This window comes from Leopardus geoffroyi, chromosome B3 (genome assembly GCF_018350155.1).
Source record: "Leopardus geoffroyi isolate Oge1 chromosome B3, O.geoffroyi_Oge1_pat1.0, whole genome shotgun sequence".
NCBI lineage: Eukaryota > Metazoa > Chordata > Mammalia > Carnivora > Felidae > Leopardus > Leopardus geoffroyi.
The window spans coordinates 18,866,975-18,894,433 of NC_059337.1; the positions used below are offsets into that span (position 1 = coordinate 18,866,975).

General features: G+C 40.4%; 1 protein-coding gene across 2 annotated transcripts in view; it reads left to right on the forward strand.

Moving 5' to 3' along the window:
• The first annotated feature begins 76 nt into the window (after positions 1 to 76).
• ASB7 (ankyrin repeat and SOCS box containing 7) overlaps positions 77 to 27,459 on the forward strand; it is a 50,727-nt gene continuing 23,344 nt past the window's right edge. The window contains exons 1-4 of one of the 2 annotated variants that reach the window (XM_045448803.1): positions 77 to 756; positions 920 to 1,013; positions 8,288 to 8,409; positions 11,024 to 11,285. In XM_045448803.1, the coding sequence (XP_045304759.1) occupies positions 11,075 to 11,285 (211 nt within the window). In that variant the 5' untranslated portion in view covers positions 77 to 756; positions 920 to 1,013; positions 8,288 to 8,409; positions 11,024 to 11,074. The remainder of the gene's footprint in view (positions 757 to 919; positions 1,014 to 8,287; positions 8,410 to 11,023; positions 11,286 to 27,459) is intronic. The other variant, XM_045448804.1, reaches the window with a different exon arrangement.

A 27,459-nucleotide genomic window follows, 5' to 3' on the forward strand; every position in this document is an offset into this window, starting at 1 on the left:
CCCTCCGCCAGGGGCGGAGCATCGGAAGCCACAGTGGGGAAGCCGAGGGGGAAATGAGTGAAGCCAATCCGAGACGAGTCCCAGCCTCGATCGGCACGCCTCCTCTAACTGTCGCGAATGCGCAGATGGCTTTACGGCAGGCAAGGGGTGGGGGAAGCAGGGGGTAAGGAGGGGAGAAGGAAGCAACCAACCAACCAAGTCGCCCCCACCCCCCACCCCCACCCACCCCGGACCTGGTTTACGGCTCCGGGCTCAGGCTCCAGTGCGGCCGCTGATTGGCTGCTGAAGGCTTGGTCCCATCCCAGTGACCCCAAAGTGCTGGAGGGAGGGGGCGGGGGTGGCCCAGTGCAAAGTGCATCCCGAAAGCCCCCTGCCTGGAGCCCCTGCGGCTGGCACTTCGGACCCTGTATGACCCGGGACCTCGCTGCCCCGAGACCTCTCGTGTGCCCCGGTAGCTGGGAGCCTCCGGCCCGGAGCGCGGCAGCCCCCTGCTCCGAGCCCTCAGACCGGGACTGCCCCCCCCCACCCGAGCCGGGACTTCCTCCCTGCACCCCTGCCCCGAGGCTGCCCGGCGGTCAGGACCGTCGCCCCCATTCTGCTCGGCTGTCTGGATGCTCGGCGGGCTGGGGCCGTGAGGCACCAAGAAGGATCAGGAACACCCGTGTCCGGCCCTGCCTGGGATGTTTGTTCAATGGAGAAGTTGGTGAGTGTGGAGAAGGCTGAAAGGAGGAAGAGAAGCAGCAGCTGAGGAGACAGGTAAAGTCAGTTACCTCCCCCGAGGGGAAGGGGACTGGCGGGGAGGAAGAATCACTGCTTCTTCCTGCCTGCCGTTATCACTCTTCCTTTTGCTACCCCTTCTCAGAGCCCCTTCCTCCTCGCCCCTGGGTCACTGCACCACTCACTGGTTTTTGCTTTCCAGGTTTGAGCTGGCTAGAGGAGACGAGAGAGCAGGAAGGGTCAAGCCACCCACCAGAGAAGCAGCAGAGAGCCTCTGACCAGCATCCTGTATAAAGGTAATAAGCCAGATCTCCCCACCCCCATTGTTTATTTCTAGCCCCTATCTCATTAAGCATTGCTTTATTTTCAGCGTGTTTACCTGGAAATGCAAGTCTTTCCTGGCACCCAGTTTCCCAGCAAAAACAAAACTCTGCCGGTGCCTGATCCTTAAGATTTTAATTAATAATAACTTCTCTATCCCAGAAACATATTTTCCCTTCTCTGTACATTGTGTTTTCTTCTTTTCTTTTTCTTTTTTGCATTATCTTTCTGTACACTGTACCATTTACCCTGCTCTGAGACTTTGAGACCTTTTTGTAGCCCCCCCCCCCCAAACCTTACTCCCAGAGGAATTCCTCAATTCCTTGTTAATTGCTTGTTAATTCTGAATGACTCTGCTTTTTAATTAAACCACAATTTTCTGTTTTCCCCTTATGTCTGCCTATCACCTTTCCTCTAACTCTGTCAGAAAATCTTTTGAGTTAACTAACAGACAAGGGTTTGGTAGAGGAAGATGCGGTAATGGCTTGAAATTTATGACTTTTGGAAAATAACTTGACTTTTTCTGCTAGTGAAAAGTGAATCTGTATACCTTAATAGTGTGGATAGTATGAAAGCAATATTTGCTCCTGAAGCACGTACCTGTAACTAACTCTTCTGGCTTTTATGTGTTTCTGTTGACAGATGTGAATGGGTTCTGAAACTGTTATAAAACGCTAAGTAATATTTGTGACACCTTAGATTTTCTAGAAGAACTTACAAAACTTCATACAATATTTTGTTAATCATTTGACACTCAAGAATTTGAAAACAAAGGGATGTTTTGGTGTGTTTAGAATCTAGGGCTGTATTCTTGCACTCTTCATAGATAAGGTTTATTTCAAAATCCTTACAGATAATTTGTTAGATTGAAATTTAAGCATCTAATTCATGTGATCACATTTCTGTCGTCGTATTTTGTTGCTGCTTCTGGAAAATACACCAAAGGTAAGTTTAGGACATTCATGTAATTCCTAAAGAGGGAATATGATCAGGGAAATTATATAAGAGTTAATTCACAAATTAGTCAAGTGAATGACTTCTCTAACATCCAATAACAGGAGTATAAAGTGACTTGTTAATCTCAGAGTTATTTTAATATCTCAGATTGTTTAGGGAATTTCAGGTACAAAGAAGTACTTAAAATAGCAGAAGTTGTTAGGAAATCGTTGATTTACTCTGTTCCACTGGACTTTCTGCCTTCCTGCAAAAGAAATTTATGCCTTTCCTGATTCTTTTAATTGTGAAGACATTGCTAAAGATACTTTTAAGTGCTCTGAGGGTTCGCATATTCTTGAGACCTGGTACTGGACTCCAAAGGGAGAGTGTATGCTACTGAATGGAATTGAAAATCAGTATCTACCACTGACTGTTCCATGGTGAACATTTAGGGCAGCCTTTATGTGCATATAGGGTCCACTTCACTTCAGTAAAAGCTGGGCAGAAGTCTATAAAAGTTAAAGGCAATTTTCATTATGCAAATATGCAAATCTCCAGAGAGATGCCCAATGATTACTTTAGGAATTTTGTCTTTTAAATGCTAACATATTTGGAATATGTTTTTAAGGTAAAGACAAATGATGTGTTTTCTATTCAGGCCTTCTCACTTACATATTTTTTCTACTTTAGATATGACTCTAGCATGTTTTCATTTGCAAGGGGTGTTACCACCTGAGATGGTAAGGGAGCAGGTCTGTGGCGAGTCAGGCTTGTAAGTTACAGAGAGAACATTGCTTTCTTCTGGTTGCCCACCAGATCATTCTCATTGCTTAAATAATATTTCATTGCTCCTCTCAGCTTTTAACTGCTTTTCTATGATTAGGGAATATGTATATAAATCGTTGGCATCTATTCCTAGTATTAGCATGATTGAGAGTGTTTGGTCTAGATTATGCTGAACATTTAAAACGTTTAATATGGGTAATTATTTACCAGCATGGACAATTAGGTAGTTTATATTTTTCAGATTGGTAGTTAACTTTGTGTTAATTCGATTGCCGTGTATACAGGTTTTTAGAGAAAAAAAAAATGGAAAGAGCCTGATTTATTTGATAACCAAATATAGATTTATAGTTACATAGGGAGAATAACTGATTTTAACTGAAGATCTACAGTGATGCATTTAGAGTATGCTGTGGCTCTATACTTACATTCTTTATACCTGAAGTAATACCATGCATGATTATTTAATATTCTATATATATCTATTTTCTTCACGTTTAACTTTGGTAACACAGAAGTTCATACTATTCCTAAAAAGCCTAAAGTCAGATAAGGTTTATATATTACCTAATATCTGACTTACATCCTTTTATGTCATTTTCAGCTGAAGACACTCCTTAAGGAGAATGATCGTCTCTTTTTTTGCAAACCTTCTAGGTACTGATGTAAGGCTGCTAAGATGATAAAGCCGGACAGGGGTTAATATGATAATATTGACAAGACCTCCTCATTTACAACATTTGTGATTTAAGCCTTGAGTTGAGTCTGGATAGTGAATTATACAATTTCCTTTCTTGCCTCCTTCACATTCTGTGAAAATGGTTGGTTTTTCTGCTGGAACATTTGAGAATTATAGATAAGTTGTGCATGATAACACATCCTTGTGTTACGCGGAGGCCCAGTAATTTGGAGGAAATATGAATACCCTTACTTGTTTTAGAACATAAACACCATGCTAACCATGAGGAGTGATACTAGAAAACACTTCTACTTCATTTTGGGTTCCAGGCTCTTGATCATATCAATAGTGCTGGTCAACATAGACCTCGGCCATGTTGTACACTTTGGGCCTTACAGTGTTTCTGCAGCCATCTTCCCTCTTAGAACTTGTGACCCAATGGTGTTTGTTTTTTTTTTTTTTTTTTCCTCAGAGCCAATATCCTTGGAGTTGCTGATTTTATTTTCTTACCAGCCTGTATATCTCTGTCTGTTCTACAAAGAAATGCTTATTTCCTTTTTTGAGTAGCAAGCTGTTATCTTGTTTCTAGTGGTGTGAAATCTGAAAGCACAGTTCTAATTTGTATCACCTAATCCAAAAATATGTGGACTTTTAGTGAAAATAATATGCAAAGAGCCATTAGTGACTAATCATTTATGCCAGAGGAAATCGGGGACATGTGGCAAATCTGGTGAAAGTTTTATACAATTTTAGACAGGTCTTAAATATATTTTATATTACAGTTATTTTACTCTTCACTCTGTTCTGTGAATATAAACTTCTTTTAATTATGTGAAGCAAGAAGTTTAGTTTTAACTTAATGAAGTTCCTTTGGCATCTTCATAGAATTTAGTGTTAACATCTTATTTTTTATTTTTTTTAAATGTTTATTTTTGACAGAGGGAGAGAGACAGCACAAGTGGGAAGGGGCAGAGAGAGAAAGGGGGAGACATATTATCCGAAGCAGGCTCCAGGCTCTGAGCTGTCAGCACAGAGCCCGATGTGGGGCTTGAACCCACGAACCGTGAGATCATGACCCGGGCTGAGGTCAGATGCCCAACTGACTGAACGAACCACCCAGGTGCCTCAGTGTTAATTTTAATTCCTAAATGTATACTTTCTACTATGGTCAACAGTGTAAAAGCTCAGAGGCCTGCATTGTTTCCTTTTGACCTGACGTAGATTAGAAAAGATGGATTCGTAAAATTTAAACAACACAATTCAACACACTATCCTGCAGTAAAACCTCATATAAAAATGATAGACATTAGGGAAGTGGCTCATTTTGATACATAATTCTGAAGTCTTGTCTGCATGGTTTGTTTTTTGTTTTTTGTTTCTTGTCTTTTCTGACTGAAACCTGGAATGGGATTTCTAAGATTATACCCTCAGAATTTTAGTCATTGTGAGTCATTAATTTAAAAACAGCTTACACTGTACATTTATTTCTTTAGAAAATAGCCTCCTTGGCCATATTCTATTATTTTATAGGTGACTTCTTCATGAACTATCAGATTTTCAAATGTGCACTCCTTGAGGGGAATATAGACTTTTCTCCATTTTCCTGTGTCTGGACTTCTCTGTGATTTTTTTTTTTTTTAAGTATTTATTTTTGAGAGAGAGAAAGAACACATGCAGAGGAACAGAGGAGGGGCAGAGAGAGAGGGAGACAGAGGATCTGAAGTGGGCTGTGCAGTGACAGTGGAGAGCCCGATGCGGGGCTTGAACTTATGAACTGTGAGATCATGACCTGAGTCGGACACTTAACCGACTGAGCCACCCAGGCACCCCAACTTCTCTCTGATTTTTTAAGTAGTATGTTTAGCGCTAGATATTGTATTTACTTTTTAAGTTCAATAGTCTTTTTTTTTTAATGTATTCATATATGGATAGCTATACTCTATTAAGTGCAAACTCTCCTAAAATAACACCAAGATAAAAATTAATTATTTGTCTGGTGCTTTGGACTATTAGGATGTTTTGGTAATGGTAATTAAGTCATTGCCTTTCATAATTTAAGGGATGCAGCTGACAAAGGACTCTGTGTGCATGGTATGTGTGTCTTGTTTTTTTTTTTTCCAGTAAAAACTGTTGCATGTAAAGTGCTCTTTTGGTTTAAACATATAGTTATTGTTTATAGCACTTGGTATTGTCAGAAAAGGGAAAAATGATCTTAACATTTTTAGGTGTATCTAATTTATTTTAAGTATGCAGAACTCTCTAGTAAAGTTTTACCAGGGGGCGACACCAGTGGCCAAGGCCTAGCAGTGTGCCAAACACATGTCAGGGGCTCCGTGGACTTTCATCTGTCTGATTGAAGTAGCCCATACGGCATTATTGCAAGTTATTGTGGTTTGTGCATCTTTCTTGTTCAGAGAAATAGTCACTTCATCCTTTAACACAAAGCCTTTTCTTGATATTATTAATAAATCAGTACCATTTCATATTCCCCTCAACCCCCACTTTGCATGCCCTCCTCCCCACTTACCCCCTCTGCCTCCATGGAAGGGGCGATGGGTAGATAGAAGGCCTAAGAACAAGATTCCTAAAGGCTTGAAACCATGGAGAGCTATCTCCGCTTCGCTTGGGAGGCAGGGGATACCAAGGACACCCTTAGAAGTAAGGCAGCCAGTGCCATTGATTTTTGCAATGTAGATGTAGCTCATGTGGAAAATAATCACCTGTTCATTTGTGGAAAATGCTGGAGGCTTATCATTGGAGACCTCGGTTTGCATTTTTTAAACAAATTTTTATTTTAGTATAGTTTTAGATTTACAGAAAAATTGCACAGACAGTACAGAATTCCCATATACTCCACACCCAGTTGCGACCAACAGCTTATATTAATAGATGGATTTGTCACAATTAATGAACCAACAATGAACATTATTATTAATTAAAATCCATATCGTGTTCATACTTCTTTAGCTTTTACCTAATATGCTTTTTCTGTTCCAGGATCTCATCTAGGATACCACATTACATTTAGCCTTCTTGTTTCCATAAGCTCTTCTTGGCCATGACAATTCCACAGACTTCCTTGTTTTTGATGGCTTTGACATTTTGAGGAGTACTGGTCAGGTATTTTGTAGAATGTCCCTCAGCTGGAATTTGTGTGGTGTTTTTCTCATGATTAGGTGGGGGTTATGGGCTTTGGAGAGAAAGATCACCACAGTAAATTGCCATTCTCCTCATTCCATGCTTGTCACGTGACTTGGCACCGCTGCCTGTTAACCACGATCACCAGGCTGAGGCGGTGTTTTTCAGGTTTCTTGCCGTAAAGTTGTTCTTTCCCTCCTTTTCCATGCTGTCCTCATGGGAAGGAAATCTCTACATGGCCCACACTAAAGGAGAAGGGAGTTATGCTTTACCTCCCTGAGTAGGGGGGATCCATGCAATTATATGGAATTCTGTACAGGAGATTTGTTTCTGCTCCATCCTTTATTTATTCAATCAGAGCATTATGGGCCTGTTGGTATTTATTCTAGACTTTGGATTAGAATCCATACCACTTATATTTATCTTGTTCAAGTTGTTCCAGCTTAGCTACTAAGAGGTCTTGTGGTTGGCCCGTGTTCCTGTGACATTCCCCCATCACTGCATTTCTCTTTGAGCACTTCCTTTTTGGCACAGTGAGATGCTCCAGGCTCATATTGTATATTTCCTGCCCCACTCTCAGAATTGGGCATTTCTGTAAGGATAGTTCTGCATTTTTTGCAGCTTGCCTTGTAGGAGTTGTTCTGATCATGTCTAATTCTCTAATTCATTTTTTTTAAGAAATGATAGTCAGTTTTAAGTTAAATATTGTTTCCAAGTGTGTGCTGGCCAAGTCTTTGGCCTTGGAAAAAGGAAAGGGTCAAAGTGGACTATATACTGATGTGGATTGGTTGTAAATTCTGGTGTGCAACCAGCGGCACCTAGGACTGCCACTCTTCCCCATAGTACGTCAGGTTGTCAGGTTTTCAGGTAGCCCAGCCTTTCCTGTTTAAGTGATGGAGGGCTTAGCATACCTACCCTACTGGGATGGGGTGGGGTAGTAGTTCTCCCAGTGAGTAATTTCTAGAGTAATTTGAGCATAAAGTGTGGAAGTCACTTAGCATGTGCTCTTAACCTTAATGGAGTTCATAGACCTAGGGTTTAATCTGTATGAAGAAAGATCCTTTTTTTCTTTCAATTGTGGAGAGGATTTTTCCAGAATTCATATAGGGAAGCTGGCAAGGATGTAGTTAATCTTTTACGCAGTTTGATGTATATATAAAGGAATAACCATTTCAAAATGATTAACATAATGCTTTTTAGGGCATATGAAGAACCAGCATTTAAAGATATACTCTCCTTTTGGTTGTCATAGATTCCATTTTGGCCCTGACCACCTACTATATTGAATGAACACATACTTTCATTTTTGTCCTGTTTAGAAAAGAGCACACGCCTAACAGTGTCAGTTAAAAAGTAATTCAGATGAAGCAAGCCTGAAAATATATTCTGAATAGAGCAAAAAATAAGATAAAAGGAACCTGTACTTGCATCTGAATTTCAAATGTGTGATTTTTTTTTTTTTAATTTACTCTTTTTCAAAAAACTGCCCTTTTAAGAAAAAAAATCCTGAAAATACACCATATCCTGTACCAGTTTGGAGATTAATGTAAGTCTCAAGATCATTTTCTCTAAGAACTGACCTGAGTTCTTTCTCTGCTCTGGAAGTTTGATAGAAAGCACTAAAATTTAAGCTCATCGAAAGGTAGAGTGTGTAGGCATCTCTGATTTTTTATTATTTTTAGGAATCTTCCCATAATTGGTATTTGTTTTTAGGTTAAGAAAGCTCAATCACACTGCAATCTGGACACACTCTGAGCCTTCTCCTCACAATGCTGTATGTGCACAATGGTTATTAGGCAATCCACGTATCAGAAGAAGGGACATTCTTCCACAAGGTAAGTGACTGAAGGTTATTGGTCATCTGTGCAGTTCTGGGGAGGAAAATCCATATAGCTTTTGCTTTTCCCTTCAAAGCAGCTAACATATACTAAACACAACACTTGCTAAAAGAAAATCCAGGTTTTTGTTTATTTTTTATACTGTTTGAATCTTACATAGTAGACCTCATTTAAGAGCCAAGATAATGGTCTCATTTAAAAAAAAAAAAAATCTGTTAAAACTGATTTTGAGCATATAGTAGTAGTTTTCATTAATTTCTTCCAGTGGTATTCAGTGTCTTTGCTTACAACTCTAAAAATACACAGAAAGCTATTCCAAAAGGGTTCTTGGTCGTTTTTAAGATGAGAGACTTAGTTTTATAGTGTTGATTGAAAAAGTAATTAAGCAAAGGGATAAGGGAGAAAATCATGTTTATTAAGGAGACAAATTGTCAGGAAATTTCTCATTTCCAAATTTTCTCTGAGGAGATAGCTCTTTGTAATAGTAGCCTGATATTTTTAAATTATATTACTTAATAGGAATACGAGTTTGAAATAACCATTTTCACTTTATGAAACAACATAGGACATTTGATTGTATTCTTAAGCTGTGATGATTTGACCTAGGTCAGGCTTAAGTTTACCTTTGTACAATCTATAGCAAGAGGTTTTGCAAGATAAATTATTATTGGTAACAAGATTATCCCAAGATGTCTAACCTACATAGGAGACCAAAATGTCTTTAAAGGACTTTATCACATAATTTTTTATTTTTAGAAATGGAAGCCGCCTAATTAGGAGATGAGTCTAATCTATTCCTTAAAATTAGCCCAGATGGAATGGCTTCTTAGAAGCGTGTTAGTTTAAGCTTCTGTAAGCTTCTGTAAAGCTTAAAAACCCACTGAAAAAGTTTTTGTACACACACATGTAAAAGCCACTTTTCACAATTCACTTTGGACTTTTTCCTCTTTGCGTGAAGGAGATCTCGTTTTATATTGAGCCTGAGTGCACACCTCTTTTGTGACCTGTTAGAGGGTGCAGAAGTCCAGGACACTACTTTTTCTTTAAAATGATTTTTTTTTCATGTGTTGTTTCAGTTCTTACAGGTTTTGTTTTTTTTTTTAATCTCACTTGGATTTTCTACATTTTCTTTTTTTTAATTAATTTGTTTTTGAGAGGGGAGGGGGCAGACTGAGGATCCGAAGTGGGCTCTGCGCTGACAGCAGAGAGCCCGAAGAGGGGCTCAAACTCATGAACTGTGAGATCATGACCTGAGCCAAAGTCAGATGCTTAACTGACTAACCACCCAGGTGCCCTGATTCTTAGAGTTTTTAGATATTTTGTGTGATCTTGGTCCTTTGCCAATTAGAGTAAAACTTTTAGAAAACTGAAATTAGAAAAGTGGAAAAGATAACGTGGCAGAAAAAGGGGTGGTAAATCATGCATCAAATAACAAAGTGGGGAGGATAGAAAGAAACAAACAAAAGGAAAATGCATACTCTCTATGCATTTTACTTTACCCCATGCACTTCTTTCCCCCCCAAACATTTCACCCTTTGGGGCTAAAAATAAAATATTGAAATACTTTAGGGGACTCATCTAAAGTTTTTCATTTTTTTTTAAACTGCTTCTCATAGTCTTTAATCTTCATAGGCTATGAATTGACCATTTGATACTGTGCATTCACTCACTGATCTGTGATCGAGTCCTTGAATGGTTTATAACTGCATGCATTAGGGAAATTAAACTCTTTTTAAAATTTTTTTTAAAATGTTTGTTTATTTTTGAAAGAGAGAGAGAGACAGAGCATGAGTGGAGGAGAAGCAGAGAGAGAGGGAGGTGCAGAATCTGAAGCAGGCTCCAGGTTCTGAGCTCAGCACAGAGCCTGACGGGGGGCTCGAACTCACGGATCATGAGATCATGACCTGAGTGGAGGAAGTCACATGCTTAACCAACTGAGCCCTGTTCCCCCCCCCCCCCCACCGTGCCCCAGGGAAATCAAACTCTTTTTTTTTTTTTTTTTTTTTTTTTTAATTTTTTTTTCAACGTTTATTTATTTTTGGGACAGAGAGAGGCAGAGCATGAACGGGGGAGGGGCAGAGAGAGAGGGAGACACAGAATCGGAAACAGGCTCCAGGCTCCGAGCCATCAGCCCAGAGCCCGACGCGGGGCTCGAACTCACGGACCGCGAGATCGTGACCTGGCTGAAGTCGGACGCTTAACCGACTGCGCCACCCAGGCGCCCCGAAATCAAACTCTTAAGACAAGCACTCACCTGACTACTCTGTTGTCTCCCATTTTCTGGCTGCCCAGCATCACCTTCCATTATACCTAAAATAATGCTGCTATGTTCATAGGATGTTTGCTTTGAGTTTTCAAAAGACTACAGAAGAAATTTCCTGTAAACGGAACTTAAGGCATTATGCCTGGCTTTTTGCTTGAAATCTTTTATAATCTTTGGGAAGCTACCAAAGTTCCGGTTATAAGAGGTGCATATTAATTAGTTGTAGTAGGATGAACTGTCATGACTAAGATTTACATGATTTAACAATGGAAAATTCTGTGCTATTTAATAGACACACTGCGAGGAGCCAAGTATTCTAAATTTCACATATTCTACTTGCCCTTAAAGGCTGTTCCCTGTGACCTAATGAATCCTTGGTAAAAAGTGGACTCAGCTAGGATGTTACACCACCATTGTCGAAGGAACCCTGAACTCCAGGAAGAATTGCAGATTCAGGCTGCAGTGGCTGCCGGGGATGTTCACACAGTACGAAAGATGTTAGAACAAGGCTATTCTCCAAATGGCCGGGATGCTAATGGCTGGACCCTTCTTCATTTCTCTGCAGCAAGAGGGAAGGAAAGATGTGTTCGAGTATTTCTAGAACATGGAGGTGAGTTTTCTGGAAGCAAACCTTTTTTGTCAAGGAGAAACTTAAATTATATTTAGTTTAAATATATGTGTACATGTATATAATGTTTAATGCTTCCCTTTGGTTGATACCCACCTTCTTATTCTCTCCTTTGTGAAGATTTGTTGCAGGTGTGCTGCGTTTTGCTTAAAACCAGATTGTTTAAAGCGCAATTTGGTGAATATAATGTGCTTCCCCCGCCTGTAACTGTATTTATACACAGCCAGATTTTCCTGGGTCATTTCAAGTAAAAGCAACCCTCCATGTTGTCCGGCTGCTTCTGTTTCGGAAGCAGAAGTGGTTGTGGTACCCACAATTAGAGAGTTGCACAAGTTTCCCGTTCGATAATTGCTCATGCAAACAGACCTAGCAGGGATCCCTTTAAGTGTCATGCCCTTAATGAAGTCCTATCTTTCGAAGTTACCTCTTTAAAAAAAACTTTTGGATGGCATCTTTTATTACTGTTTTAGAGCTCCTGCCTTTTTCAGATCTGTACATAGTTTGTAGGTTAGAAGATAGATTATCTGAGGTCTTGTTGTGTATAAATATACACATTTGGGAACGACATCTGACATTTTATGCTTCTGCTTTGAAAATCTGTGCATTCCCATAGTTAACAATTTCCATAATAATAAGAACTAATCATTATCCCAGACTAGTTTACTTTTTTCCCCAGTTGAATTTCTTAATTTTCCAAAGATGGGCTAGATGTATTCTGTATTCATACCCATGTTATCTTTGTAAATTATGGTGTAAAGCAGCTTATTTGGGACTCAGGTTCCACACATGCCCCTTCTGGGGCCTGCACTGCTCTTTGACAACCATTTGGTTTTGTTTTAAGGTGTGCTATGTTATGAGATGAGTCAGCCTTGTAAACCCACCTGAAGTACAGAAAACTTGAGAAGTCCCAGGGCTCTCTTGAAGGTCGTGCGAATTACGTGAAACTAGGGACATGGAGGCTGTGAGTGGGAACTAATTGCAGGGCGATGCTAAGCCCGGGACCCCGGGTCTTCACACACCCCAGGGGTTCCGTAACAGCAACTAAATCCCTGAAACGGTGGATCGTTGACGGCCCAGCCATTTGCTGTCCCATGCCTGCTGTGTAGCTGTCCTCCCTCCCTCCTGCCACCCTGGCTCTTCCCTCAGTTCACCTTCCTCTTTAGAAACCTCAGTCCTGATGTTGATGAAGGGGAAATACGGAGAGGAACAGGAGAAAGATCAGGGAAATTGAAAGCCATAGGATCTGAAAAATTCTGGCAGTGCTTACCAAGATCAGAGTTGACATTTTTTTTTAATGTTTATTTATTTTTGAGAGGGAGAGAGACAGAGTGCAAGCGAGCAAGCAGGGAGAGGTAGAGAGAGAGAGACACACACAGAGTCTGAAACAGGCTCCAGGCTCCCAGCTCCGAGCTGTCAGCACAGAGCCTGACATGGGGCTTGAACTCATGAACTGTGAGATCATGACCTGAGCTGAAGTTGGACGCTCTGTCAGCTGAGCCACCCAGGTGACCCCAAGAGTTGACAACCTAGTCCTGTTGCTTTCTGCTTCTGCCAGCCTTGCTTTTAAGCAATTAACTAAGGGGAAAAAAAAAGTCAATTACTCAGGTAATAACATTACTGTGTCTCCTTAAATAAAACAGTTTTCAAATAAATCACAAATAAAGCCAAAGACCCCTTTGCCCAACTCCCAATCCTTTCTGCCTGCCCCTCTCAGAAATAACCATAGATATGAGTTTGGGATAATTTCCTCATATTGTTACTTATACTTACAGAAAATATGTCATATTGCGTTGTGTGTGGTTTTAGAACATAAAATGATATTGTACTGACCATGGTATCCTGCAGTTGTTTTCTGCTGAACTGTACAACTTAAGATTTTTTCTAAATAAGGGATTGGCAAACTCCTGTAAAAGACCAGATAGGAAATATTTTAGGCTTTGCAGACCCTACTGTCTCTGTCATAAATACTCCACTCTGCCTTTGTAGGTAGCATGAAAGTGGCCATAGACAATTTGAAGCAAATGAGTATGCCTGTGTGCAAATAAAACTTCATAAAAACAAATGGTGGGCCAAAGTTGGCCTGTGGGCCACAGTTTTCTGAACCCTGCGTACTCACTCACCCTCCCCTCTGTGTAGCCATGGGTGTGTGTGTGTGTGTGTGTGTGTGTGTGTAGGTATTTTTAACAGCTTCTATTGAGGTAGGATCCACATGCCTTACAATTCACCCATTTAAAGTGTGCATATAGTTCAGTGGCTTCTAGTATATTTGTAGAGTTGGGCATCCATCATCACAAGTAATTTTAGAACATTTTCATTACCCCCGAAAATACTTGGGCCTGTTCTATAATACACATAGATTTACTGTGTTCTTTTTAGCCGCTAATTATAATATTTATTAGTATGGACACACTGTCTTTTGTCTAAACCATTCTTTATTTTTTATTATTTGAGCATGGCTAAAATTTTCTCAGTGGATTTTATTTGTTGAGAACATAACATATGTGGTTAAAAACCAAAGGATAGTTATTCTGCACTGTTCAGTGAGGGGAAAACGCCTGCTCTCTAGCACCTGTCCGTGACATCCCTTCCCAGAGGCGGTCACTCTTACTGGTTTCTTTTGTGTCCCGGCCGATATAACCTGTGTGTCTAGGTGCATATAATATTCCATCCTCCTCCTTCTAGCCTGCTCCTTTTCTTGTTAATAGTCTATTCCACATCTTGCTTTTTCCACCTGCCAGTTTAGCCCAGCAATAACTCCTTATCACTACTGACAGTATCTCACATTCTGTTGCACAGATGTAATTTATTTAAACTTATCCCTCATTGTTGGACATTTTGATTTTTCATTTTTCTACTACTAGAAAGAGTATTACAGAGAATGTCCTTGACTGAATTTTTTTTTTTTTTTAATGTATGTGAGAGTTTATCTCTTGGATAATTCCTAGAAGTGCAATTGCCAAACCAAAAGGATGTTAAAAAAAAGTTTTTTTTAATAGATTTTTTGACAAATTGTTCTGCAAATGTTAGGATGGCTCTGTCTTTACTGACCAGTAGGATAGCACCTGTTCCCCCACCTTTGCCAGGCATCCATCACAAGATGGTTTGCTCTTCCTCTTTGTGATTTGCTTGCCTCTCCCTCTCTCCCTCTCTCCCTCTCTCCCTATCTCTCCCCCTCTCTCTCCTTCCTCCCCCCCACCCCCCCCCCCCCCCCGAAATGACATTTGAGTAACAAAACATTGCAACACTGGGCTGCTTTGCTGGTCATTTTCTTATTGGCTTGTAGGAATTGTTCGTATATTCTTCTTTGTTAGATATGTGTTGTGCCAATCTTCTCTCCGGTTTTAGCTTTATCTTCTTGATGTCGTGTTTGTTTTTGTTGGGCAGAAGTTTGCATTTTATTGTAGTTGAATTTTATTTTTCATCTGCCTTAGGATGTGTGCTTTTTGTGTCTTGCACACCATGCCAGTGGGTCATTATTTGCCTGTATTTTCTTCTAAAAAGTTTTATGGCACATAGATCCTTAATCTATTCCAGAGTTGATTTTGGTGTCTAGTATGAGATGGTCAGGTACAATTTCATACTTTTTCCCCATAAGGGTAGCCTCAGTCATCACTTCTGTCCTTATTGCTGTGTCTTTCTGGCTCAGATATAAAGTTTTCATATATGCATGGTTCCATTGAGTCTAGTGTCTGTTGGTATAACCCCGAGTTAGTATAATACTATTATAATTAATATCACTCTGTAATTAAAGTTTTGATTTGCAGGAGGAGGCAGGTATGGCAAATCTCCTTGTTATTCTGTTCTTTAAGGATGCCTTGGCTACTCTTAGCCCTTTATGTTTTCATATAAAATTTTAAAACAATAGAACTAAATGTTTTGGAGAAGCCTCTCAATTGTTTTTACATAGCACCTTTTACTCACTCCTGTTACCCTAACAGAATTAGGAGGTTTGGGAAGTATTTTTTTCCTAGCACGTTATATATCAATTTGGAAACGTTAATAGGAGAAGAACTTTCCTCCTTCCCTGTGCCCTTGGCTGCAGGTAATGCTTCTCAGTGCTCTGTGTTTAGTCTAAGCCTGCCTTCTGACCTCTAGACCAGAGTGTCCAGCTGTGTGTTAAGCCTCTGCACGTTCCTGGCTCACACACAGCACAGGCTGCTGCTTGGACATGTTCTTTTATAGCTAACGGCACCACAGCCTGCTAGGCCAGCAGTCTAGAAACCACCCTTGACGCTCTTCTAAATAGTTGCCAGATCTTCTCATTTCTTTTCATTGGAGGCACTGCCCCACATTTGGGTGAGGAATCCTCGTGCCTCACCAGGACTGTGATGATGTTCTCCCTGCTTCCAGTCTTGCCCCCTCCCAGCCAGTCTCCAAACAGAATGATCTGTGATGAAAATTAAAATGGGGCGCCTGGGTGGCTCAGTCATTTGGGCATCTGACTTCAGCTCAGATCATGATTTCACGGCTTGTGAGTTCCAGCCCTGCATCGGGCTCTGTGCTGACAGCTTGGAGCCTGCTTCTGATTCTGTCTCCCCTGTCTCTCTGCTGCTCCCCTGTTTGCGCTCTGTCTCTCTCGCTCTCTCTTTCTCTCTCCTTCTCTCTCCCTCCTCTCTCCCTCTCTCTCAAAAATAAATAACATTAAAAAAATTAAAATGAAAATATTTCCTTTTTAAAATCACTGAAAGTTTTCCATCTCTCTTAGGGTAATAGTCAAAATTCTTAATGTGACCTACATGACCCTCATTGTTCTGGCTCCTCTGCGATATCTTTCCAGCTTCATCTTTGAGCCGCAGCCTCTCTGTGTTCATTCACATTCACTGAGCCCAGAGGCCTATGCGCAGGACCTGCTGAGTCCCCCTGCTCACCCTGTTTAATGTCTTCATCTCCTGTTGAAGCTTTGGAGGGTAGCACCCATATCTTCTTTGTTCTCAATGAGAGAGAGAGGAAACACATACCAGCTATCTCACAGAATTGCTCCCCAGCCATACAGAGACAAGACTAATCCTTTCTTTAAAAATATTGAATATTGGCTGAAAATGGGCCAGTCTTGTGGTGGGATTAGAAAAGTGTTTGAATTTGACCTACCTGCTCTTGTCCTAAAACCATAGTTTCTTTAAGAGCTTGAAAGTTTCCAGATTGGCCCCCCCTCCTGTTAATAAGCTTCTCTTGTGATTGGTATTAAGGTGAACTGAAGTCCAGATCAAATGTGGGTAAGTGAGCAAAATAAGCCACAAAAAACAAAGGTTCATTTCTCTTCCCGTCCTCCTCCTGGCCCCCAGTCCCATGAGGGTGGGGGAAGGTTCATAGAGATAGTTAGATGAGGTGGCCCGTTGGTCCTCCATAAATCACTTATTCATGTATTTATTCTGCAAATATTCGTTGGGTACCTAACATATGCCAGGCTCTGGGCCAGGCACCAAGGTACAGAATGAGCGTTGTGCTAGCCGTCTGGTCCTTCATAGTCAAGAGGCTGGATAGGTTTATAGGCAATGCTTATTGAGCACTTAGTAGTAGCCCAATGCTTCACAGCAGCTCTGTGAGGGTGAGTAGTAGTTTTTCCATTGAGAAAACTGAGCCACAGAATGGGAAATAATTTGCCCAAGGCCATTCACCTCATAAATCGTGGAGCTAGGGTTCAAATCCACTGTCTTAGCTATGATTCTGTATGGCCTGCCTATACGGATACAATGCAGTTCCAACAGAGTGAGCTAAGTGCCGGGTATAAAAAGTCCCCACTGTTGCAGTGGTGGATGTGGGGGCCACAGCAAAAGAAGTTTACTAGAGAAAATATGGTTTGACTTGAGATCCTGAAAGGTGGGGCAGGGATGGGGCAGTGGAAGGACAGAGATGTGGGATTTTTGAAACACATAGGACACTGAGTGTGAAGGGTAGAAGAAGAAAGGAACATGTTGGGTTTTAGGAACTGAGAAAAGTTCAGTATGATTAGAGCATATCCACTAATTTATTCTATGGACTGTATTAGCCATTTGACATCTGATAGAGAGGAGTGGCAGAAACGGATGCATTTTAGCAAATTCACTAGTGATAGTATGTGAACTTAGTAAAAGGGCCTGCAATCTCAGCAAGAGCAGGTGGGTGCCTGCTTCCTGATCAGAACTCTGGTCTCATTTCCCTTCACCCCACTCTAAACACATATATTGAGCACCTGCTATGTGTCAGGCACTGTTCTGAACATAATGGGAATACAGCAACAAAATAAAGTGCTGTCATGGCACTTACATTTCGTTTTTTTGTATTTAAGTTTATTTGTTTAGAGAGAGCGAGCGTGTGCAAGTGGGGACAGGGCATAGAGAGAGAACCCAAGGAGGCTCTGCACTATCAGCATAGAGCCTTATGTGGGGCTTGATCTCACAGACGGTGATATGAAGACCTGAGCTGACTCAAGCAGGCTCCACACTATCAGTGTGGAGCCCAATGAGTGGCTTGAGATCATGACCTGAGCCAAAATCAAGAGTCAGTCGCTTTAACTGACTGAGCCAGGAGGCGCCCCAGCCCTTAAACATTTCTGAGTGAAGGAAATTGAGGTGAAATGTACAATGTCAGGTGGTGATCAGTGCTGTGAAGAAAGGTGAACCAGAGAAGGGATAAAGAGGTATATAGGATTTTGTTTTAAATTAGGTATTTAGGGAAGGCCTCCAGTGTGCTGTTTGAATTGAGTCCTGGAAGAAATGAAGACCACGCCATGAGAATATCTGGGAGAAAAACGTTAAAGATAAAGGGAACAATGGGGCACCTGGGTGGCCCCGGTTAAGCGGCCGACTTTGGCTCAGGTCATCATCTTGTGGTTCATGAGTTCAAGCCCTGCATTGGGCTCTGTGCTGACCACTCAGAGCCTGAAGCTGCTTCAGATTCTGTCTCAGCTTGCACACTGTCTTTCCCCTGCTTGCACACTGTCTCTCTCAAATATAAACATTAAAAAAAATTTTTTTTTAAAGAGGCAAAGGTAACAAGCGAGTGCTGCACAAGTTCTGGGAAGGGAATGTACTTAGCACTTTGAAGAAAAAGCCAGGAAGACTACAGCAAGAACAGAACGATGGGAGAGAGGCTAAAGAGATGATGAGCTGACGTGTTCCGTAGGTCCTTGAAGGTTCAAAAAGGCTTTGGACTTTGTTCCAACTGAGAATGGAAAACCATCGAAGGCTTCTCAACTGAAGAATGAGAAGACCTTACTGAAGGGCTCACTCTGGCTTAAGGAGGTAGATTATAGAGGAGCAAAAGATAAAGGGGAAGACCTGTCGGGAAGCTTTGGAATAGTTGAGGCAGGAGATGCTAGTGGCTCATCCTAGACAAGAACAGTCCTACGTTGAGAAGTGGTCAGATTCTGGAGAGGTTTTGAAAGTGGAGCCAATAGGCTTTGCTGATAGATTAGTTGGCCATGTGGTGGCAGTGAAAAGAAATCAAGATAACTGAGGTCTGGGGCCTGGGGGAGAAAGAGTTGCCATTGAATGAGCAGCTGAAAGTTAACCAAATGCAATTAAAAAAAGGGGACATAGGGGCGCCTTGGAGGGCTCAGTTGGTTAAACGTCCGACTTCGGCTCAGGTCACGATCTCATGGTTTGTGAGTTTGAGCCCTGCATTGGACTCTGTGCTGACAGCTTAGCCTGGAGCCTGCTTCCGATGCTGTCTCTCTCTCTCTCTCTCTCTCTCTGCTCCTCCCCCACTTGGGTGCTGTGTCTCTCTCTTAAAAATAAATAAACATTAAAAAAAATTAAAAAGAAAAGACACAGATGCTTAATACAAACCATTCACCACTGTAATACCTGTTCACCTGCACAGTGAAACCGCTAGTGAATGATCAGCTCTAACCCAAATGCAGAGATAACAGGCTGCCTGGGACCCTACTGGGATGCCAGCGATATGGCCACCAGGGAAGCCTGGTCAGAGAACAGCTGTGTGAAGCCATACTTGTTGGTCCTGTGGGAGGAATCCAGTTTCACTGAGAAAATGAGCAAGTTTGACTTGGTTAGTTGATGCTGTCTCTATTCCAGAAGGTAGAAAAAAAAAAAGTGAGGTTCTCTTTCTTATTTAATCCTAGGCTGTCTGTAGCAGGCATGGCTATTTACATTTAAATGAAATTTTTAAAGAAATTAAAAAATAAATTCTAAATGAAATTTAAAAATTCAGTTCTTCATTGAGAGTAGCTGTGGTTCAAGTGCTCGATAGCTACATGTAACTAGTAGCTACTGTGTTAGGCCTCACAGATATAAAACATTAGCTTGTGCAGGTAAATTACATTTTGCTGCTTTGCAGGCATTCCTTGGAGATGAGCAGGTTGGGTTCCAGACGACGTCAATAAAGTGACTATCACAGTAAAGCAAGTCAATGAATTTTTGTTTTTCCAGCGCACGTAAGGGTTATGTTGATACTATACTGTAGTCTGTTAAGTGTGCATTATGTTTAAAAACATTTCTACATGCCTTAATTAAAAAATACTTAATTGCTAAATGCTAACCATCATCTGAGCTTTCAACCAGTCCTAATCCTTTTGCTGGTGGAGGGTCTCGCCTCCATGTTGACGGCTGCTGGCTGATCAGGGTGGTGGTTGCTGAAGGGTGTGGTGGCTGTGGCAATTTCTTCAAATGACAGTGAGGTTTGCCACATCGATTGCCTCTTCCTTTCGTGAACATTGCTGTGTAGCATGCGATTCTGCTTGATAGCATTTTGCCCACAACTTCTTTCGAAATTGGAGTCATTCCTCAAACCCTGCCACTGCTTTATCAACTAAGTTTATGTACCATTCTAAGTCCTTCGTTATTTCAACAACCTTCATAGCATCTTCACCAGAAGTAGATTCCGTCTCAAGAAACCGCTTTATTTGCTTACCTGTAAGAAGCAGTTTCTCACTGTTCAAGTTAGATTGTGAGATGCAGTTCAATTCCATCTTCAGTCTCCACTCCTTTTTAAAAAAAATTTTTTTTTTTAATTTTTTTTTTTTCAATGTTTATTTATTTTTGGGACAGAGAGAGACAGAGCATGAACGGGGGAGGGGCAGAGAGAGAGGGAGACACAGAATCGGAAACAGGCTCCAGGCTCTGAGCCATCAGCCCAGAGCCCGACGCGGGGCTCGAACTCACAGACGGCGAGATCATGACCTGGCTGAAGTCGGATGCTCAACCGACTGCACCACCCAGGCGCCCCCAAAAAAAATTTTTTTTTATATTTATTCATTTTTGAGAGAGAGAGAGAGAATGAGCAGGGGAGGGGCAGAGAGAGAGAGAGAGAGAGAGAGAGAATCTGAAGCAGGCTCCAGGCCCCGAGCCGTCAGCACAGTGCCCGATGCAGGGCTCAAACTCATAGACCACGAGATAGTGACCTGAGCCAAAGTCGGATCTCAACCAACTGAGCCATCCAGGTGCCCCTTTCAGGCTCCACTGCTAATCCTAGTTCTCCTCCTGTTTCCACCACAGCTGCAGTCCCTTCTTCCTCTGAGGTCTTGAACCCTGGAAATCATCCATGAGGGTTGGAATCAACTTGTTCCAAACTCTTGTTCATGTTGATATGTTACCTCTTCCTGCAAATCACAAATGTCCTTAACTACAATTAGAGTGGTGAATTGTTTCCAGAAGGTTTTTAATTTTCTTTCCCTGGATCCATCAGAGGAATCACTGTGTATGGCAGCTGTAGCCTTAGAAAATATATTTCTTAAGTAATAAGATTTAAAAGTTGAAATTACTGCTTGAACCATTGGCTACAGAATGGATGTTGTGTTAGCAGGCATGAAAACAACATTAATTTCATTGTACATCTCCATCAGAGCTCTTGGGTGACCAGGTGCATTGTCAACAAGCAGTCACATTTTGAAAGGAATCTTTTTTTTTCCCAGCAGTAAGTCTCAAAGGTAGGCTTAGAATGGTATGTTATCCGTGTTGTAAACAGATGTGCTGTCATCCCGGCTTTGTTTTTCCCTTTATAGAGCATTGGCAGAGTAGATTTAGTTGACTTTTAAGGACCCCAGGATTTTCGAAATGGTAAATGAGCACTGGCTTCAACTCAAAGTCACCAGCCACGTTAGCCCCTGATAAAAGAGTCAGCCTGTCCTTGGAAGCTTCGAAACCAGGCATTGACTTCTCTTTAGCTTCGAAAGTCCCACATGGCATCCATCTTCTTCCGATAGAAAGCTGTTTTGTGTACATTGAGAATCTATTGTTTAGTGTACTCACCTTCATTAACTATCTCAGCTAGATCTTCTGGAGAACTTGCTGCAGCTTCTACATCAGCATTTGACTTGACGCTCACCTTACACTTTGATGTTATGGAGACGGCTTCTTTCCCTAAACCTCATGAACCAACCTGCTAGCTTCAAATTCTTCCTCTTCAGCTTCCTCCTCTCTCTGAGCCTTCACAGAATTGAAGAGAGTGAGGACCTGGCTCTGGACTAGGCTTTGGCTTAAGGGAGCTTGTGGCTGGTTTGATGTTCTGTCCAGACCACGAAAACTTTCTCTGTATCAGCAATAAGACTGTTTTGCTTTCTGATCATTTGTGTGTTCACTGGAGTAGCACTTTTCATTTCCTTCAAGAACTTTCCTTTTGCATTCACAGCTTGGCTAGCGGGCTCCAGAGGCCTAGCTTTCAGCCCATTTTGGCTTTCGACATGCCTTCCTCACTAAGCTTGAATCATTTCTAGCTTTTGATTTAAAGTGGGAGACACATGGCTCTTCCCTTTCACTTGAATACTTAGAGGCCATTATAGGGTTATAAATTAGCCTAGTTTCAGTATTGTTAGGTCTCAGGGGACAGGAAGGAGAGGGAGAAAGATGGGGTAATGGCTAGTTGCTGTTGCTTATTATTCCCATCTTATGTGGATATAGTTCATGGTACCCCAAACCATTACAACAGTAACATCAAATATTGGACACATAATATAATATATTAGTAATATAATAACTAATATAATAATTAGTGATAGTATATTACAAATTCTTAATCTTCCTGTTCAGATTAGTGTGCTGTTGAAGTTACGCAGAAGAGTCTGTATTATAATAGTGGAAAGTATAAGAAACCCATTATTACTATCATCTTCATTTTCCCACTAGGAATCTCTCTAAAAATTCTAAGATCATGTTGGACATTTTATAAAAATAACATTAAGAGACCTTATCTTAGGTGGGATTATTTATCTTTAGATTGGGTTCATGTAACTAACCTGGAGGGCAGTAGAAGTTAAGTCCGTAAAGCACATCCCCATAGGAACCTGAGGAAAGAATCTCAGAGTTCTTCTTGATACAGTAGGTAAAATCCTCATGGTGAAACACATGAAAATAAGTTAGAGAGGTAAGGGATGAATCAAAGAAATCCATAGCAGTGTGGTGAGAAATTATTTTTAGCTTTTCAAAAAGGAAAGATTTTGCAAATTATTATCCCAAATGTGATAAAGAAGAAACATTAATGGTAGGAATTTATGAAAGCACTTCTAGAAAGCAGTTTGAAAGTATGTATTAGATCCTTAGAATTGGAAGATCTTTTTGTCCAGTAAATTTACTTCTAATTAATTTATTCCAATAAATCCATCTTAAATGAAGGAATTTTTTTGTGTCTGAAAATTTCACCCTTCATTTCATATAATTTTTAAAATTCTCATGCCCAAATACAGAGAAATGATTAAATTGGTAGACTATAATCACAAGTATGTGTAATTTTTTAAAAGGTATAGAAGAAAAGCTGCAAGCCTACTGTCAGTGGTGAGAGTAATTATCAGGAAATGCTGGGTTTTTGTGCTGCTGCTTTTCTAAATTTTCAGTTTTTCATTAATGAAAAAATTTGTTTCTGGGAGAAATCCTGTTTGGAGACATTATACCATCTGACTTTCCAACTTTGTATTTTTTGGTGAATTCTTAGCAAAGTTTTAGGTATTTGTCTAGATTTTTTTTTTTCCTCTGTCACTGTTGCCTTTCTATCCTGTGTTAATACAGCACAATGTATAACTGTTTTAGACCTCCACGCAATGTCTGTGCCTGTGTAACTTAACTAATTGTATTTGGTGCTTCCCAAACCTTTTTTTAAAGAGTAATCACATGTATAGTGAACTAGGGTATGGTATTTATCTGTGTATTTTCCTGATTTGAGGATTTTGCTTTTAAATACAAATGAGATGCATATCATAGTACATCTATACAAATCTGGTATGATTTTGGCCAGGTTAGTATGTATATTCCAATCTTTAGACCAACCACTAAAAAAAAAAAAAACAAAACAAAACAGATGTACAGTAGTAAAACCTTGGATTGCGAGTAACTTGTTCTGTGAGTGTTCTGCAAGACGAGCAAACATTTCTAATAAATTTTAACTTGATAAATGAGCAACGTCTTGCAATATGAGTTGTACTTGACACCAGATATCACGTGATCACAACGGAGCCAGTGGTTCTTCACTCTCTCTTGCTGTGGGATTGTGGTTGATCGTCAATGCAGTGTTACATTTCTGTGAAAGCTTCAAAAGGAGGCAAAAGCAAGGGTCAATGGATAGGTTCCTTGATAAAGTTGCACAAAAAGAAAATGATTCCCTTGAGTCAGTAGATAGCTGTGATTCGTTAATGCTAGCAAAAGTCGTCCTGTACAATAACCCTCCTCTCTGTTGTCTCCCTCACACCAGCCACGAAGGTTTTCAAAGGTAAGTGCAGGTTAATTTGTTTGTTTTTCTTTATATTTTGTATTTTCTTTATTATTTTGTATTACAGTATTGTAATCATTTTTATATGAATATTTTTGGGTTGTGGAACGCATCTGAGTTTCCATTATTATGGGGAAATTCGCTTTGATATACAAATGCTTTGGATTACAAGCATGTTTCTGGAATGAATTATGCTCGCAAACCAAGGTTTTATTATATAGCTAAAAAGTCAATAGAGAAATTAAAATACTAAAAAATGACCTAATAGTATAAAAAAGGCAGTAAAGGGAAGAAGGGGAACAAGAGAGGAGACAAATGGAAAACAAAATGGCAGATCTAAGCTCATCTAAGTATCAATAATTATATTAAATATTTAATGGACTAAACACTCCCAGTTAGAAGCTAGAAATTGTCAAAAAGGAGTAGACAAGATTCAATGAAATGCTGCCTATAAGAGATACACTTTAACTATAGAGATACAGATAGGTTGAAAGTAGAATGGATAAAGATACACCATGCAAATGGTAATTAAGTGAAGGCCAGAGTGGCTATGGCTAACATATAAAATCTATTTTAAGACCTAAACTAGTACCAGAACTGAAGAAGGAGGAGTAAGGATCATGGGATGTGTACACAGTAAGAGAGCCCAAAATACATGAGGCAAAAAATTGATAATTAAAGGGAAAAATGGACAGTTATACAATCACAGTTGAAAATTTTAATATCTTGCAGCAGTTGATGGAACAACTAGATAAAGAAATCAATAACTAGAGAAAATCTGAAAAACATCAAACACATTGACTTGAGATTTTTGAAAACTGCACCCAGCACCTTCAGAATTTACATTTTTTTTTTTCCTGTGTACATGATTTTTTTCATGCATACATGATAGGATACCAGGATAAAGTCTCAGTAAATTTTATGAAATTGTAAGAATATGTTCTCTGACTACGGTGGAATTTTATTAGAAATCAATAACAATAGGATATCTAGAAGAGCCTCAGATGTTTGGAAATTAAACAGTGTTCTGAACTGAATGCTAATGAAAATACAATATATCAGAATTTGTGGGATGTATTTGGTGCTTAGAGAGAAATTTATAACTTTCACTGCTTATAGTAGAAAAGAATTTTGGGGCGCCTGGGTGGCGCAGTCGGTTAAGCGTCCGACTTCAGCTCAGGTCATGATCCCATGGTCCGTGAGTTCTAGCCCTGCGTCGGGCTCTGGGCTGATGGCTCAGGGCCTGGAGCCTGCTTCCGATTCTGTGTCTCTTTCTCTCTCTGCCCCTCCCCCCTTCATGCTCTGTCTCTCTCTGTCTCAAAAATAAATAAAAACGTTAAAAAAAAATTTTTTTTTAAAAAAAGAAAAGAATTTTATACCAGTTATCCAAGTTTTTACTGTAAGAAACTGAACTCAGAGTGGCTGCCCCCATCCGCCCTTTCTGTCCCCCAACAATCTCTATGGCACGTTATCATGAGGACTGGCATTCTCTTTGCTGCCAGTGGGAAGACCTGCTTTTGGAGCTCAGTAGAAATGCCCTAAGCCTGGAGCATTGTTGAAAATAACAGTGGTCTCAAATTAGGTGGCAAACAATCTAGAAAGGCCGACAACACAGCTGCCTCAGGCTGTGATACTGGTTGGAGCAAGCAACACAGTACCCTCACATTTAATAGGAGACCTGGAGAATGAGACAGCCATTTGAGCTTTATTGAGCTTCTGTATATTCCTGGGAATTTGGAAGGCTACATGCATGCTTAAGAAAGACCACAAAGGACCCCAGTTATCGACTCAACCCTGGCTGAACAGGAGACCAGAAGATGAGAGCTTCACTGAATATTGAATGTGTGCCTCAACCTGTATACATATCACCTTGGCAAAAAGTGTGGGAGCCTTGCTCATTAGAGATGTTTAAGTACAACCTCTGACCAGTCATTGGTCAAAGAGAGTTATTTTTGCCAAACATAAGTTATTCTTGGTAGTGGCCCCTAGAAGCCAGAATTTAATAATATTAACAGCTAAGCAGACGTGTAAGTCGCTGCATGCTGCAAAGGAGACAGATTTTGTATAGTTAGCCTGCCCATTTCACTAAAACAAACAGCAATGGCATCCCACCTGGATACAATCAAGGGTTGCTACAATATAGTCTAAAATCTTTAGTTTTCAGAAAAATTGTGAGACATGCTTAAGAAACAGGAATGTATAGCTCATACACAGGAAATAAAGCTGGCTAATAGAAAGTGTCTCTGGAGGGGCCCAGATGCTATATACTTAGTTAACAAAATTTCAGAGCAGCTATTAGAAATGTGTTCAAAGAACTAAGGACAGATACCACATTCAGAGAATTAAAGGAAAATGTGATGACAGTGACTCATCAAATAGACACTAGCAATGCAGAGATAGAATTTACATACATATGAATATATGTGTGTGTCCCCAAATAGAAATTCTTGAGCTGAAAGTACAATAACTAAAATGAAGAATTCATTAGAGTAATTAACAGCAGATTTGAACTGGCAGAAGAAGGAGTCAGTGACCTTGAAAATTGATTAACAGACATTATTTCAGTTTGGGGAACATATAAAAAAAGAACAACAACAAAAATAGAGCCCCACACACCTGTGGGACATTATCAAGAATACTGACATATGCCTGAGGCATAATGGGAGAGCCAGAAAAGAGAGGAGAGAGAGGAAGAGGCAGAAAAAAATATTTAAAGAAATAATAGCCACAGCTTCCCACATTTGATGGAAAATATTAAACTACACATCTGAGGAGTTCAGCAAACTCCGAGTAGGATAAACTCATCTATACACATAGTAGTCAAACTGTGGAAAGCCAGAACCAAAGAGAAAATCTTAAAAGCACCTACAGAAGTATCTCATTATGTACAAGAATTCCTTGGTAAGATTAACAGCTAATTTCTCATAAGAAACAACAATGGCCAAAAGGCAGTGGGATGACATATTCTAATTGCTGAAAACAAACTGTCAATCAAGAATTTTATGTCTAACAAAACTGTCCTTTGTTTTTCATACAAAAAAATAAAGATCACTGGTAAAGGTAATCACTCAGGTACATCTAACAAACAGTATATTCATTTCTATTACTGTGCAACAAACTACACAAACATATGGCTTAAAACAGTGCACATTTATTACCCTACAGTTTTAAAGTGTTGGCCAGAATGTTTTCATCTGTAGGCTTGAGTAGAGAAAAATTTGCTTCCAAGCTCATTCAGGTTGTTACCAGGTTAATTTCCTTGGGCTTCTAGGACTGAGCACTTCAGCTGCTTGCTGGCTGTTGGCTGGAGGTTCCAGTGGTTGCTGCAGGTTCTTGTCCTGTAGGCTTTCCCACCCGTGCTCCTTACCTCATCAAGTCAGCAAGGAGAGTCACTATAGCGAGTCTGCCGGCAAGATGGAATCTCATATAACAGAACACAATCACAGTAGTGACAGGCCATCACCTTTGCCACACTCTTGGGTTAGAAGGAAGTCCTACGTTCTGCTTACAACTGGCCAGGAGAGGA